This window comes from Corylus avellana, chromosome 1 (assembly GCF_965113065.1).
Source record: "Corylus avellana chromosome 1, dhCorAvel1.hap1.2, whole genome shotgun sequence".
In the NCBI taxonomy this organism is placed as follows: Eukaryota; Viridiplantae; Streptophyta; class Magnoliopsida; order Fagales; family Betulaceae; genus Corylus; species Corylus avellana.
Window position 1 is genome coordinate 35,069,220 of NC_142490.1, and position 16,226 is coordinate 35,085,445.

General features: G+C 43.1%; 1 protein-coding gene across 2 annotated transcripts in view; it reads left to right on the top strand.

Annotated features, from left to right (window-relative positions):
* The window catches only part of LOC132170593 (LOW protein: exocyst complex component-like protein), a 32,427-nt gene that overhangs the window by 6,520 nt on the left and 9,681 nt on the right, over positions 1-16,226 (top strand). For both annotated transcript variants that reach the window (XM_059581618.2, XM_059581620.2), the window contains 3 exons: positions 12,145-13,189; positions 14,119-14,640; positions 15,229-15,417. In XM_059581618.2, coding sequence (XP_059437601.2) covers positions 12,145-13,189; positions 14,119-14,640; positions 15,229-15,417 — 1,756 coding nt within the window. The remainder of the gene's footprint in view (positions 1-12,144; positions 13,190-14,118; positions 14,641-15,228; positions 15,418-16,226) is intronic.

Consider the following 16,226-nt stretch of genomic DNA (forward strand, 5'->3'; position numbering starts at 1 on the left):
AGATTGAGGATTATGTGGGAGAGTTTGTTGCAGCCTGTTCTTTCAAGAACGTAGAAGATGATTTTGTTTGGGCTTTTGCGGGGGTCTATGGCCCGAATTTTGATCACATCAGGCACCGGCTATGGGAGGAGTTGGCTGGTCTTACCAGCTGGTGGAATATGCCTTGGTGTATCGGCGGCGATTTTAATGTGACTCATTTTCCTAGTGAAAGGGCGGAGGGAGCACGCCGTACTCGTGCAATGTCAGACTTTTCAGACTTCATAGCTGAGCAGGGGCTTATGGATCTCCCATTAGCCGGAGGGATGGTCACATGGTCAAATTCTTATTCTCGGTCTAGGATCGATCGATTCTTAGTCTCTCCAGAATGGGAAACTAAGTATCCTAGTTTGATCCAGAAAAGGATGCTTAGACTGTGCTCGGATCATTTTCCCATCTTGCTCGATTGTGACGGCATGACAAGAGGTAAGAGGCCTTTTAAATTTGAGAACATGTGGTTGAAATATGAGGGGTTCGTGGACAAGGTACGGGCTTGGTGGTCCTCTTATAATTTTTCTGGCTCTTCAAGTTTCATCTTGGCTAAAAAGCTTAAGGCGTTAAAGGGGGACCTTAAAAGCTGGAACGAGGTGGAATTTGGCAATGTGAGTGCTAGATGCCTAGAAAAAGCGGAAGAATTGAAGGCTATGGAGAATTTGGAGGAAGAGAGGGAGCTCGATGAAGAAGAAAAGGAAAGAAAAAGGGTGATTTCTAGGGAGTTGGAGATTGCTCTTTTACAAGAGGAGATCAGTTGGAAACAAAAGTCCAGAATTAGGTGGCTCAAGGAGGGGGATAAATGTACTAAATTTTTTCATCGAATTGCCAATTCGAATCGGAGGTATAATTCCATTGATTCCATAACCATTAATGGAGCTACTAATTCCAACCAAGACATCATCAAGCAACAAGCGGTGCAATTCTACGAGTCTTTGCTCTCTGAACGTTGCAATTGGAGGCCTAGGGTGGACAATCTTGCGTTTGACTTGCTGGAGGCGGATGAGGCCACTCATATAGAATCTCCTTTCGAGGAAAGGGAGGTGTTGGAGGCGGTAAAAGGTATGGATAGAGATAAGGCCCCAGGTCCGGATGGTTTCTCCATGGCTTTTTTCCAAGATTGCTGGGAGGTGATAAAGGAAGATATTATGGCGGTTTTTTCAGACTTTTATGCTCATGGTAAGTTTGAAAAAAGTCTTAATGCTACTTTCATTTCCCTTATTCCAAAGGTGTCTGGGGCTACTGAATTTAAGGATTTTCGTCCTATTAGCCTTATAAGTGGAACTTACAAGATTATTGCCAAAGTTCTTGCTAATAGGATGAAGAGGGTTGTAGCAAGGGTGATATCAAAGCCTCAAAATGCTTTCGTGAAGGGAAGGCAAATTACGGATTCGGTACTTATTGCAAGTGAATGTCTTGACAGCCGGATTAATTCGGGGGAAACGGGGCTGCTTTGTAAACTGGATATGGAGAAGGCTTACGATCACATAAATTGGGATTTTTTATTATATCTTCTTAGGAGATGTGGCTTCGGCGAAAAATGGTGTTCTTGGATTGAGCGTTGTATTTCAACTGCTTGTTTCTCGGTGTTGATCAATGGCACCCCGTCCGGCTTTTTTAGAAGCTCACGAGGGGTGAGGCAGGGGGATCCCTTATCTCCTTTTTTGTTTGTCATAGTTATGGAGGCGTTTAGCAGGATGATTGGTGCTGCCATTGATTCTGGTTTTATCTCGGGTTTCCCAGTGGGAAGTAACTTGTCTGAGAGGATCATCATCTCTCATCTTCTATTTGCAGATGATACGTTGGTTTTCTGTGGGGCGAATAGTAATCAAATCCGCTCCATTAAAGCATTACTTATTTGCTTTGAAGCCGTTTCTGGTCTGAAGGTAAATATGGCTAAATCAGCTTTGATACCGGTAGGGGATGTGGAAAATGTGGGAGACTTGGCTGGGATTTTGGGCTGTGGTGTAGCTACTCTACCTTTGAAATATTTGGGACTCCCTTTGGGTGCGTGCTTCAAGGCCAAAAACATTTGGGATGATACTTTGGAAAAGATTGAGCGCAGGTTAGCAAGTTGGAAAAGGTTGTATCTTTCCAAGGGAGGAAGGGTCACTTTGATCAAGAGCACACTTTCTAATCTTCCCACTTATTTATTATCCCTCTTTCCATTACCTGCTTCTGTGGCCAAGCGAATAGAGAAGCTCCAACGTGATTTTCTTTGGGGTGGTTTAAACGAAGAATTCAAATATCACTTGGTTAGTTGGGATAAGGTATGCTCTCCTATCAACAAAGGTGGCTTAGGGATCAGGAAGTTGAGAGTCTTCAATCAAGCCTTATTAGGAAAATGGCTATGGCGTTATGCGCACGAGAGAGAGGCTTGGTGGAGAATTGTGGTGGATGCCAAGTTTGGTTCCGCATGGGGTGGATGGCATTCTATTGACAACACCGGGTCTCATGGGGTGGGTCTTTGGAGGCATATTAGAAGAGGGTGGCGAGTGTTTTCTAAATATACTAAATTCGACCCAGGAGACGGATCCCAAATCAGATTTTGGGATGATGTTTGGTGTGGGGAAATGACCCTCAAGGAAGCATATCCAGGCCTATATAACATAGCTAATGCAAAAGATGCATCCATTGCCGATAATTTGGAGTTTATGGGTGGAAATCGTCAATGGAATGTTAGCTTCCTTCGATCGATCCATGATTGGGAAGTGGAAGTGCTAGCATCGTTCTACTCTACGTTATATTCTCACAAGTGGAGTAGGGGGGGGGTGGACAAAATTTGGTGGATCCCGTCGAGAAAAGGGAAGTTCGATGTTAAATCATTCTACAATATCTTGGTAAGCAAAGAAGCAAGTCCGTTTCCTTGGAAGAGTATATGGCGCACCAAGGCTCCTTCGAGAGTGGCTTTCTTTACTTGGACAGCGGTGTTAGGGAAGATTCTCACACTTGATAATCTCAGGAAAAGGAATATCATAGTGATTAATAGATGTTGCTTATGCAAAGGTGATGGGGAGTCTATTGATCATATTTTCCTTCATTGTGAGATTGCTCGTTCCTTATGGCAGGCCATCTTCAGTCGTTTTGGGTTGTCTTGGGTAATGCCTAGTAAGGTGGCTGGCCAGCTTGCTTGTTGGCGGACGGGAGGTCGATCTAGGAGTGCTGTCGTGTGGAAAATGGTCCCTCTATGCATTATGTGGTGCCTTTGGTTAGAAAGGAACGAGAGATGCTTTGAGGATGCTGAGAGGTCTTTGGAGGAGATCACGGCTTTCTTTTTCCATACTCTTTACACTTGGACAGCGGCTTGGCTCGCTCCTATAGTTATTAGCTATCTTGATTTCCTTGTTCTTTTTTCTTCTAGCTAGTCGTTTCCCTTGTATACTCCCTGTGTACTAGGGTTGCGCCCCTCTGCGCTTTTGATATATAAACATTACTTATCAAAAAAAAGATATCTACTTTCTTCATTTAGTTGCAAACCCATATGCTCAAAGTAAAAATTAAGTGGAAAACCCCAATGTGTGTGGTCATATGCATTTTTTTTATTTTTTTTAATTTTTATAAATAATTTCATATCATTAATAAAGCGTAGAGGGGCGCAACCCTAGTACACATGGAGTATACATGAGAACCCCTAATAGGAAGAAGAAAATAAATTCATAAAATCTGCAAAAGTAGGAATCTCCAAGCAATGATGAGCCGCTATCCATACATGTACCATGTTAAGCAAAGACTTCCGCAATTCTACCGCCGAAATCTCTACGTCTTCAAAAAGCCGAGCATTTCTCTCACGCCAAATACACCACATTAAACACAATGGAACTAACCTTCATACTTCCTTAGCTAGACTGCACCCAATCAAACCACCCCAACTTAAAAGTCCATCCACAACCTCTAGCCAGACACTGATTAGCTATGATTTTTCAATCCAACAATTGGTCTTCTACCACAAAAGCATTTTAAGTTTAGGAAAGTACACTTCCAATATACCGAAATCTCTATGCTTTTGTGGTAGATCACTTGGAGTTTTCTAATGACTCTCATCAATGGAATGTTAATTTTATCCAAGTGGCGCATGACTGGAGGTTGATCTCTTTTCTTTGTTGTTCAATCTATTGTTTTTCCTTTGGGCGGGAGCCTTGAACATTCCTCAAGTTTCTACCATGCGTCAATTTGTGGACTTGTGTTCATGTTATCTTTAAAGGGGTGTGTGTCTATGTATACTTCCTGTGTATTAGGGTTGCACCCTTCTGCACTTTTTAATGAATCACTTATTTATCAAAAAAAAAAAAAAAAAAATCTATTGTACTCCTTCAGATTGAGACATTTCGAGGTGAAGACAAGCTTTGTTGGGCCCCCCCTCCAAGAAAGGGTTTTTTGATGTTAGATCGTTGTTAAATGTCCTATCTCCCCATGATAGCTCCTTTCTCTTGGAGGAGTATTTAGCTGAATACTTATAAAAACGAGAAGAAGAATATTTGGTGGAATAAGGTTCATTTGAGAGTGGCATTCTTTGCTTGGTCGGTCACGTTAGGGAAGATTTTCACTACGGATAATCTAAGGAAGGGTCGTATCATAGTGGTAGATAGGTGTTGTACGTGTAAGAAGAGTGGAGAAACAATGGATCACCTTTTGCTCTGTTGTGAGGTTGCTAGCGCCTTATGGGATTCTATTTTTAGTCTTTTTGGGTTAGAATGGGTCATCTACGCTATATTTTATAGCGTAGATGTCTGATTGAAGGCTGTAGCTAATCTTGTACACATTTTGGAATGAACATAATAGACAGAGAGTCATAATTCTATTCGAGTCATTCTTTATTTGGCAATGAATTTAGACTAGCCACTTCAACTGCTTGATGTGAAAAATGTATTTCTTCATGGAGATTTAGAGGAAGAGGTTTACATGAAACTTTCTATTGGTTCCCAATTCTTGTTGGCCGAAGGTAAAGGGTAGAAATTGAAGAAAGGGACTAGATGAAACTTCAACTTGTCACCAACTCCACCCCACAGAAAATCCTGCTGATTTTCTCAATTCGATTGGCAACTCTTACAAGTATGGGAAAAAAGGATAGATAATAAGTTGGCAAAATGAGTTTTGGCTGAGTGGTTATGGAAGATTTTCAGTGTTGTTACTTGGTATTGGGTTTAGCTTTCTTTGCTTGAGTGGTCAGTAGGCAGGGGTGAGGGAGCGTGGGCGGCGTGTGAGGTGGTCTTGTAGGCAGGGGTGGTGGCATTATGGAGGGAGGGAGAAAGTGGTCAGTGGAGGCGAAGGAGTATGAACTGGTGGTGAAGAGAGGGGCTTCAGGGTAAGGCTTTTCGAGAGGAGCAAAGGGAAACAAAGGTCAATCTTCATTAAGACAGATGAGTTAGAGTGGTTGATCCGAAACGTGGAGGTGCTAGTGACTGTGGACACTTCAGAGGTGTTCTGGGATCAGTCCAGAGCAGGTTATCCACGGTTCATTGCGCAACGCTGATCAAACAGGCATGGGAACTTTCTAACGTTTGAGGAATTTGAAGGGAGGCAAAGAAGCGGTTTGGTCCTCATTCCAGAAGGGCATTATGGGCAAGGTTGGGAACGTTTTATTTCGGAGCTTTACATAGCAAGATAGTCCCTTCGTGATACCAAGGAAGAAAAGAAAGATCATGAGAGGAAGGAAAGGAGGAGCTACGCTGAGGTCCTTGGGCTGTCAGGTAACATGGCGGAGGAGTGCTTTAGTTCTTTTCCAGAGCCGGTGGCGAGAGTGCCCAGTTGGTTGAAGGATTCCTCATTAGCAAAGGAAAAGCTTGTTTTAGGCTCGGTGAAATCAGGTATGCGACCAAAGTCGCCTGCGATGAATAGAGCCCAGTTGCCGGAGAGGTTTCAGAAGTCGTCGAGGTACCCAAGCGAAGGTAGAAGTTAGCTGGAGAAGAAGAACAGTAAGGAGAAAGAGGAGCTAGTAGTCAAGGCACCGGCAAGTGGAATTCAAGCGCGGGAGAGGTCGCCTGTGACGAAGAATTGTACTGTGCAAGTGTTGACGGGTTGGGGAGTGGTTGAGTGTCAGAATCAGTCCCATACCGGTGTAAGCCTTGAGCTCCGTAACTGCAGGGAGACGTTGGAATGGCTGAAAAAAGAAGTTCACGTGGGTTTGCAACGTCTGGAGATGGCTATCTTAAGAGCAGAGGCAAGTGGGCTAAGGCAGATGGAAGAGGATAATGGAGTTCCGGTCCTTGCGGTCAGGCAGAGGGAGGTGCTGGTGGGGAATGGCCCAAGGCCCGAGAGTGGCCCTCTTTTGGTTCCATCGGGTAGTTTAGGTATGGGGAAGGGCTGGGCCGTTAAAGCAGGCTCATGGCCCATGAGACTCTTCAAGTCTAAAAAGAAGATCTCTGTGGTTGAGTCCAAACTGTGTGTGGATTCAGGCGCGGGTCAGTATAGCTGAGGGGAAGCGAGCTCTAAGGGGAAAAAGAAGCTTGCTGTCCACACGGTGTCCACGAGCGGGTTGTCGATGGTCCGGAAGGGAGGTCGCACCGGAGATCCAGGGGCATCGTCATCGGAGTCTTTGGTGGCGAGGTCGCCGGTAGCCGTGGTTGGTCCAGTCGATGACACTGTTAACCGGGAGGAGCTTCCCGGAGAACATTCCGATAGGGAGGTTGTGTTGGGTACCACCTAAGAGACGCAGAGTATGCCGGCGAAGTCTCTGTTGGCCCTGGGTCCGGAAGGTTCGTCCCAATCATCAAAGGTAAAGGTTTCGCCGGTGATACCCATTACTGGGACAGTGGGGTAAGAGTCGATTCTGGGTTTTGGAGAGGTGGGGACCCGAGTTTTGGCCGGGGGTCCTATGCTCTCACCAGCGTTATCGCCGGTAGCCCTGAGTGTCCCTGTTGAAGTCTTGGATAATCACGTAGAGCGCTCCGGAGCCCATTCTGACGGGGAGAAGTCTTCAGAGCATGCGGTGCTCCCCAGAGTGCGTCGTTGAAGGGTATCTTGGCCCAAGGTTTGGCAGGTCCGGTCTAGTTTTTGAAAGAGAAGTCTTCGCCGATGGTGCAGTTCACTGAGGCAGTGGGAGCAGTGCCGAGATTGGGTTCTGGCAGTGTGGGGATGCGTGTTTTGCCTGGTGGGTCTCCTATTCGGCCGAAGATGTTGTCGCAGTTCAGTGGGGAGGAAGTTCTGGTACCTACACCGATCGAGGCTAATGAGCTGGTGCCGTGGTCGCAGGGAGATGGGTATCAGGTAGGTTTGGAGGCTTGTGAGGGGTTGGGCTTGTTGCAGGACACTAGAGACATAGCTGATTATTCTGCTGGGAAGGTGGGCAGGGAGGTTAAGGCTCAAGATGCAGGCACAGATTCTTGTGAGGTCAGTATGCCTTCTCCCCTGAAGTCGTATGGGCCTAATGCTGGGGGTGTGAAGGGTTACTCGGATTGGTTAATCCAGTGTGCTAATGAGATTTATCCGATCGTGGGGATCTCATATACGGGTCACAAGTTACAATTGCTTGCGCTTTTGACCTTCTTGGAAGAGGAACGTAGGAATAATGAGATGATCTTGAATACGAGCAGTGGGGCTAAGGGTAAGAGGGAGATTAGGAATTTAGAGTGTTCTGTGAACTACGACACTAAAGGGGCAAGTTCAAGTCGTGGCAATAGGAAGGGGAGGGGGCAGGTGGTGACATTATGAAGTTAAATATACTTTCTTGGAATGTGAGAGGGCTGAACAGGAAGGATAAACGTCTGAGGGTGAGTAATAGGCTTAGGGATTGGAAGACTGATATTGTCTGTCTTCAAGAAACCAAGATTCAGGAGATGTCTCGCAGTATAGTCCGTAGCTTATGGGGGAGGAGTCATGTGGATTGGTGTTGTTTGGATTCTAGTGGGGCATCAGGTGGTATTTTAATTATGTGGGATAATAGGGTGGTGGAGAAGGTCGATGCTTGCGTAGGGTCTTACACTCTGGCGGTATCTTTTAGAAACAGTGGAGACCATTCTGTTTGGGCTTTTGCTGGGGTTTATGGTCCGAATCTCTATAGGGACAAGAGGCTTCTATGGGAGGAGTTAGTGGGTGTTATTAGTTGGTGGGACATGCCTTGGTGTATTGGGGGTGGCGAAAGATCAGGTGATGCTCATTTAGACTCGTCCATGACGGAATTCTCAGATTTCATTTCGGATTAGGGGCTCATGGATCTTCCCTTGATTGGGGGTTTATATACATGGTCAATTTCTAATGACCCCCCCTGTGGTCAAGGATTGATCGGTTTCTTATTTCAGCGGAGTTGGAGGCCTGGTGTCCAGGGGTTAAGCAAAAGAGGCTCTCCCGCCTGTGCTCGGATCATTTTCCAATCTTCCTTGAGATGGGGGAAGTGTCAAGAGGGAAGAGGCTGTTTAAGTTTGAGAACATGTGGCTTAAAGCAGATGGTTTTGTGGCCCAAGTGAAACAATGGTGGGACTCCTATGTGTTTCATGGTTTGCCAAGTTTTGTTTTTGCTTGCAAGCTAAAGGCCTTAAAGTTGAATTTGAAGACTTGGAATGAGGAGGTTTTTGGTAACCTTGATAGGAATAAGAGGATGCTTCTTGAAGAGCTTCGGTTGTTGGATGCGAATGAAGAAAGTAGGGCTTTGGAGGAGGGGGAGGTTAGGAGGAAAGCGGAAGTGGTTCGAGAGCTAGAGAATTGCACGCTTATGGAGGAGGTGAGTTGGAGGCAGAAGTCCAGGGTGATGTGGTTGAAGGAAGGAGACAAATGTACTAAATTTTTTTACTCCGTAGCTGATTCTAATAGAAGACACAATTCTATGGATTCTCTCATGATTGGGGACAACATCTCTTCAAATCCGACCGAGATTAGTGAGTACGTGGTTGAGTTCTATCAAAAACTTTTCTCTGAGCAATGTCACTGGAGGCCTATGGTAGATGGTATCTCCTTTGATTCCATTTCGGAGGAGGAGGCTAGTTGGATGGAGAGAGACTTCGAAGAGGAAGAGGTAAGAAAGGTAGTGTTTAAAATGAATGGCAATAAGGTGTTGGGTCCTGATGGGTTTTCTATGGCATTCTTCCAATTTTGTTGGGAGGTGGTGAGGGAGGATGTCATGAATGTGTTCAGTGCTTTTCATGCTGGGGAGAGGTTTGAGAAGAGCCTTAATGCCTCCTTCATTTCGCTAATTCCGAAGGTTCCCGGAGCTACTAATCTCAGAGACTTTCGGCCTATTAGCCTTGTGGGAGGTATCTACAAGATTATTGCAAAGGTGTTAGCTAATCGATTGAGGGCTGTGCTGGATAAGATCATTTCTCAATCCCAAAGTGCCTTTATTAAAGGTAGGCAGATTCTCGATCTTGTCTTGATTTCTAATGAATGCCTAGACAGTCGGCTGCATTTTGGGGAGCCAGGGGTTATATGCAAAATGGATCTAGAAAAAGCTTATGACCATGTGAATTGGGGTTTCTTGTTATACATGCTTAGGAGATGTGGTTTTGGTGGGATTTGGTGTTCTTGGATTGAACATTGTATTTCGTCGGTGCGATTCTCGATTCTGATCAATGGTTCGCCTAATGGATTCTTCAGCAGCTCCAGGGGCTTGAGACAAGGGGACCCTTTATCTCCTCTGTTGTTCATTTTTGTTATGGAAGCTCTAAGCAAAATGATTTCGGCAACAGTGAACGGGGGGTTTATTGAGGGGTTTTAGATCGGCAATATTACTACTTCCCATCTTTTGTTTGCGGACGATACTTTGATGTTTTTTAATGCTATGCCCACCCAGATTCGGTATTTGCGGAGTGTGTTTCTGTTGTTTGAAGCTGTTTCCGAGTTGAAAGTTAATTTGGCCGAGTCGGAGATAATTCCAGTGGGGGATGTGGTGCAAGTGGGTAGGTTAGCTGGTATTCTGGGGTGTGGGGTTGCTTCATTGCCTGTAAGGTACCTTGTTTTGCTGCTGGGGGCCTCTTGCAAGGCTAAACATATTTGGGATGGAGTTATTGAGAAGATAGAACGTCGGTTGGCCGGGTGGAAAAGATCTTATCTATCAAAGGGGGGGAGAGTCACGCTTATTAAGAGTACTCTTGTCAACTTGCCTACGTACTATTTGTCGCTCTTCCCCATTTCGGGTAGTGTTGCAAAGAGGATTGAGAAGTTGCAGCGGGATTTTTTATGGGGAGGTCTAGGCGATGAGTTCAAGTTCCACCTGGTGGAGTGGGCGAAGGTTTGCACCCCGATTAAGGAGGGAGGATTGGGTATCAGAAACCTTAGGGTTTTCAATCGCACCCTTTTAGGGAAGTGGTTGTGGCGCTATGGGTTAGAGTGAGATACTTGGTGGAGGGCTGTGGTGGATGCAAAATTTGGTAGTCTTTGGGGAGGGTGGTGTTCCTTGGAGCCGGGTGGTCCTATGGGGGTGGGGTTATGGAAGAACATTAGGAAGGGGTGGGCCACTTTCCAAAGGTTTACTCGATTTGAGGTAGGGGAGGGGTCTAAGGTGCGCTTTTGGCACAATCTGTGGTGTGGTGATTTGGCTCTCAAGCATGCTTTTCCAAGTTTATTCAGCATTGCCTGTGCTAAGGGCGCTTCAGTGGTGGAGCATTTGGAGGTGCTGGGTGGCACTAACCAGTGGAATGTGAGCTTTTTTAGAGAATTCATGATTGGGAGGTGGAGGTGTTGGCTTCTTTTTTCCAGGTGTTACATGCTGCTCAAGTGAGGCGGGGGTGTGAAGATAAGTTGTGGTGGAATTCTTCCAAAAGGGCCGGTTCAAGGTCAAGCTCCTTTACGCTGCCTTGGCGAGTCCTGTTGGGGGAGGATTTCCGTGGAAGAGTGTATGGCGTACCCAAGTTCCTCCGAGGGCGAGTTTTTTTGTGTGGTTGGCGGCTTTGGGTAAAATTTTGACCTTGGACAATCTCAGAAAGCAACGAGTGATTGTGACAAACAGGTGTTGTGTGTGCAAGAAGACCGAGGAGACGGTGGACCATCTTCTCTTTCATTGCGAGGTAGCTTATGCTTTGTGGAGCACCTTTTTTGGTCGGTTTGGGTTGTATTGGGTGATGCCGAATAGGGTTTCGGATTTGTTCGCTTGTTGGTGGTCTTCGGGGAGGAGGGGGAGTGCCGTGGTATGGAAAATGGTGCCTAAGTGCTTTTTTTGGTGTCTGTGAAGGGAAAGGAATAATAGGTGCTTTGAAGATTTGTAGGGGACTTGGGAAGACATACTAGCCTCTTGCTTTCAAACTCTGTATCTTTGGACCGCTGCGCATGTCTTTCCAGTTCCGATTAGTTATGATGATTTTCTTCTTTGTTTTTCTCCTTCTAGTTAGGTGATCCTGTTGTATACTCTTAGTGTACCTCGGGGCGCCTTTACGCTTTTTAATAAAACTTCTTATTACTTATCAAAAAAAAGAATGGGTCATGCCTAGTCGAGTGGTAGATCTCTTTGCATTTTGGAGAGGTTAGTTTGGTGGTTTTCATAGTGTGGCATTGTGGAAGATGATTTCGTCTTGCATAATGTGGTGTATTTGGAGAAAAAGAAATGATTGTAGCTTTGACTACCCTTGAAAGTACAGTGGCGGAATTAAAGGCTTTTTTTTTAATACCCTGTATCACTGAGTGACTGCCTATGATCACTTTCATATTTACAGTTTTCGCCATTTTCTTGATCTTTTTTCTGGATAGGTGTTTCTCTTGTATACATGATACATCATGTGTGCTTGGGTTGCACCTTGCATTTTTAATGGGGAAAAAAAAAAGATTGAGAAACTCATATGGTGCGCATTCATAACTAAACTAGACATCTGATAATAAACTAAAATTGATTGTGTTGAAAGTTTGACAATGGCTAATTTAATCCAGGGTGAGAGGATTATGTTTTTTACTCCATGGGGCAACCATCTTGACAGATTTTAGTGGTAGTGGATTCTGTAGCCATTGTCAGGATTTCAGGGATGTTACCATAGTAGTCCTGTCAATAGTGTGAGTCAGGCCGGAAAAAGGGTTTTGCCATAATGACAAACTGGAATCTATTCCTAAGTTCAATGGCATAATAAGGAACATGCATTTGAAGTTTCAAAGCAATTTCAGACCTGGAAGCTAGAATAGAGACTTTCAAGTATCTTTAATCATTTGATCAATTAACATCATGTCAGATCTATGTACATGTGATATAATCTTGATGATAAATTGTAGGATATCTGAAGAGGCCGTGGAAATGGAACATGAGTTGATTGAGTTGCGAAAGCAAATCTCAGCTCAAGGGATCCTTGTGCAGGATTTGATGACTGGTGTATGCCGTGAACTGGAAGAGTGGAAGCAATCTAATGGTGACAACTATGAAGCTCAGCAAGATCCTGACATTTCTGAACTTCAAGAACCCTTGCCAAGTGAAACGGATGACAAGAAGATGATATTTTTGGATAATATTGATATTCTCTTGGCTGAACATAAAATTGAAGAAGCATTAGAGGCTTTAGATGCTGAAGAGAGAAATTCTTCAGAGCTGAATGGCTTGGGAGATACTTCAGTAGGTGAAGTATCAGAGTACAAATCTGCTTTTTTGGAAAGAAAAGCAATACTTGAGGATCAACTAGTCCAGATTATTGAACAGCCTTCTGTTGGCGTGCTGGAGATGAAGAAGGCCTTATCTGGTTTGATAAAACTTGGCAAAGGTACTTTGGCACATCAGTTACTTATAACATCTTATGGGTTGCGCCTCCAAAAAAGCATTGAGGTTCTTCTTCCTTCTTGTTATGTCTGTCCAAGAACATTTTCAGCCACATTATCTAAGCTTGTATTTTCTGCAATCTCATTGACAACGAAGGAGTCTGCTTCAGTATTTGGCGACAATCCGATTTATACCAACAGAGTTGTTCAATGGGCTGAGTGGGAAATTGAATACTTTGTACGGTTGGTGAAAGAGAATGCAGCGTCTTCTGAGGAAGTTTCTGCTTTACGGGCCGCTAGCATTTGCATCCAGTCCAGTCTCAACTACTGCTCAATGTTGGAATCACAAGGCCTGAAACTGTCAAAATTACTTTTGGTGCTTTTGCGACCTTACATTGAAGAAGTTCTAGAGTTGAATTTCAGATGGGCTAGAAGACTACTTTTCGATTTGGTGGAGCTTGATAAGAGCTTGCTATTCTCTGAGTTTGTAGATTCATTGTCTGCTTTTGCAACATCACCAGAGAGCATCATTCTTGTTGATAGTGGAAAGAGATTTGTGTGCATTGTTATGGTAAGTTGGTCTCTTGCAGTATGATTTGGCTATTGTTGAAGCAATAAATTGTCTTTGTTCTCACAGCAAGCACTTTATAATTTAGAAATTAGCTTAGACATGTATTGGCGGGCATTACTCATACAGTACACCTAAAAAATTTAGCTCATTAGCTGGTTTTATTATTATTATTATTATTCTTTCTGTCAAAGAGAACAATTAAGACAGAGACTACCTCGGAAGATCACAATCCACTTACGATCTTATCTTTGTCACTTATGACAAATGTTGCACTTTCTCTCTCCCTCTCTAAATTTAATGGAAAAGGAAAATGCTAGAGGAAATATAAGTCATCTAAGGATGATTCACTGAAGCCTTAATTCCTACTACTCTTTGGGAATTTGGTTTGTTGGTCCATAGTTAGTTGATTATATTGTGATACCAATGAGTATTGACATGGTAAGGTTTGGCATCACTCTGACTTGTCTGGAGTTCATTAAATTTCTAAAGGTGTCTCTTTCTCTGCCGTAGTTCACAGTCACCGTGCTTCTGCCCTGAGGATTTGATACATAACAATTAGTTAAGTAAGTTCAATTTACAGGCATGCATCTCACATTATATGTTTGACTTGTAAGGACATACCTTTCTATTTGTATATTTCCATTAAAGCTTGGTGTCTATGCCAGTGTGTCCAATAAGTGTGTGCTTGAGAATTTAATTATAGTTAGTACACATGGTTCTATGTTTTGAATTCAAAAGTTGCACTTGGAGGTCATGTTGGTGCCTCTCTCGACATGTTGTACATGTGCATCTGCTGGTGCTTACATGCATAAGAAGTAATTGTGCAGCGGCAGTATCAAGAAATTTTCTGATACTTAACTACTTGAATAGTTTGTGGTGACCTAATGATTAATTTGTAACATAATGTTGGCTTCAAAAATTCTTTACAGGGTATATTGAAACAGTTAACCCCCTTGGCCGTTGTGCATTTTGGAGGAAATGTATTAAGTAGAATCTCACAGCTGTATGATAAATACATGGATGCTTTGATCAAAGCGCTACCAAGCCCCTCTGATGATGACGGTCTTATGGATCTGAAAGAAGCCATTCCCTTTAGAGCTGAAACCGATTCAGAACAGCTTGCAATATTGGGAATAGCATTTACCATTTTAGATGAACTATTACCGAATGCTGTGATCAATTGGAAGCAGCAGAATGAAAGCAATGAACCAAAAAGTGGACCCATTGAAAACACTGTGCCTAGTGCAAGCACTACAATAGATTTAAAGGATTGGAGGCGCCATCTTCAGCCCTCATTTGATAAGCTTAAAGATCATTTCTGTCGGCAGTATGTTTTGAATTTCATCTATGCAAGAGAAGGCAAAACACGATTAGATGCACAGATCTACTTGAATGGGAGAGGAGAGGATCTGTATTGGGACTCTGACCCTCTGCCTTCGCTTCCATTTCAGGTCATTCCCCTTCCTCTTATGTTGGAATGTTTTTCTGTGGGCCTCAGTTACTACATTTTGTGTGTCCAGGGTTTCCATTTGATAATTTTGTTTTCCTTCTAACAAATAAATTATCTGATTTTGTAGTATTTCTATCACCCCTATTAGTTGATCTAATTTAATTGGGATCAAGGTTTAGTTGAGCTGAGTTGAGTTAAGCTATTGTTGTTGCATGTGTTTGCTCCTTTCATCACGATTAAATGTGTTTCAATGTGTTCCTTTGATTTTAGTACAGGAGAGCAGGCATACTTATGCCGGTTACGTTGGTTATATTTCTTTCAAAGCGTTTTTTTCTTTTTTTTCAAATTTCCCCTTCTGTTGCTTGCTTATGGGCACATTATAAGAAACTTTAATGTGTATTACTTATTTGTATGGTATGGATGCTCTGCAATTCTCTTTAAGACTTGAGTTTCTCTTCCTGTAAAGTCACGGTCTTGTCGTGTCACTATTTTCTTGCTCTCAGGCATACGACATTAGGGTGATGTACACATTTCTTACTACTTATTATCTTGTACGGTGGTAATATGGAGATTTGTGTTACTATTGCAGGCATTATTTTCTAAGCTGCAGCAGTTAGCGACTGTGGCTGGAGATGTGTTACTTGAGAAAGAGAAACTACAGAAAATTTTGCTAGCTAGGCTAACAGAGACAGTTGTAATGTGGTTGTCTGATGAACAAGAATTTTGGGGAGTGCTTGAGCATGATTCAGCTCCTCTTCAGCCGCTTGGGTTGCAGCAGGTACTGGCTTCCTTACAAACTCTACCTTTTCCAGTCAATTTCTTTAAATATACGCATAAAAGTAGAACCCGTTTTTATTAATGCATAAATAAGATGTTCACTAAAGTTCATTTAAAAGCCTCTTCGTTAATTTTTTGTTTTAGTACCAAGCTCTACAGTTTCAGTTATTCTGTTTCAAGTGACTGATGGGAATCTATATATAAAGCACCTACATTGATGCTGGACAGAGGTAGGATAGGATATGGATATGGTGATACCATAATTCTTGAAAATTTAGGATATGATACAGCAGGAATACCACAATCAATTGATTAGTAAATATGTATTTTTAGGTATATTTAGTTTCAAAAATTAATAACAAGTATCAAGTCTATTAAAAACATAACTAAAAGTAATTTAAAATCATCTACCAAACGTCAAATAGAAAACTAGGAGAAAAAGAAGTCTTGTCTTTAAGATGATCCGACTGTGACAGTATCAATTCCTTCATCACCATCACTATTTGTGAAAAGAATGGTTTGAGTGTCCAGTTTATCAAGTGAAAGGTTTGCAATCTCAAGTAACCCAGCACCTCTAAATGGCACATCTTCCTTGCTTCTCTCCTAAAGGCTTCACTATTCCATGTTAAAACTTGAAGATTAGTATGTACACATATTAAATCTTCTGTATGTTTTGGAGTTGCTTTGTTCCTCCTCCATGGGTGTTAAGAGGAATATGTATCCAATGCCTCTTAGAACGAGATGATGAACAAGGTTGTTTGAGAAGCTTGAAGGCTGCTTGAGAAGCATAGGTGCTGAAGATGCTTGGAC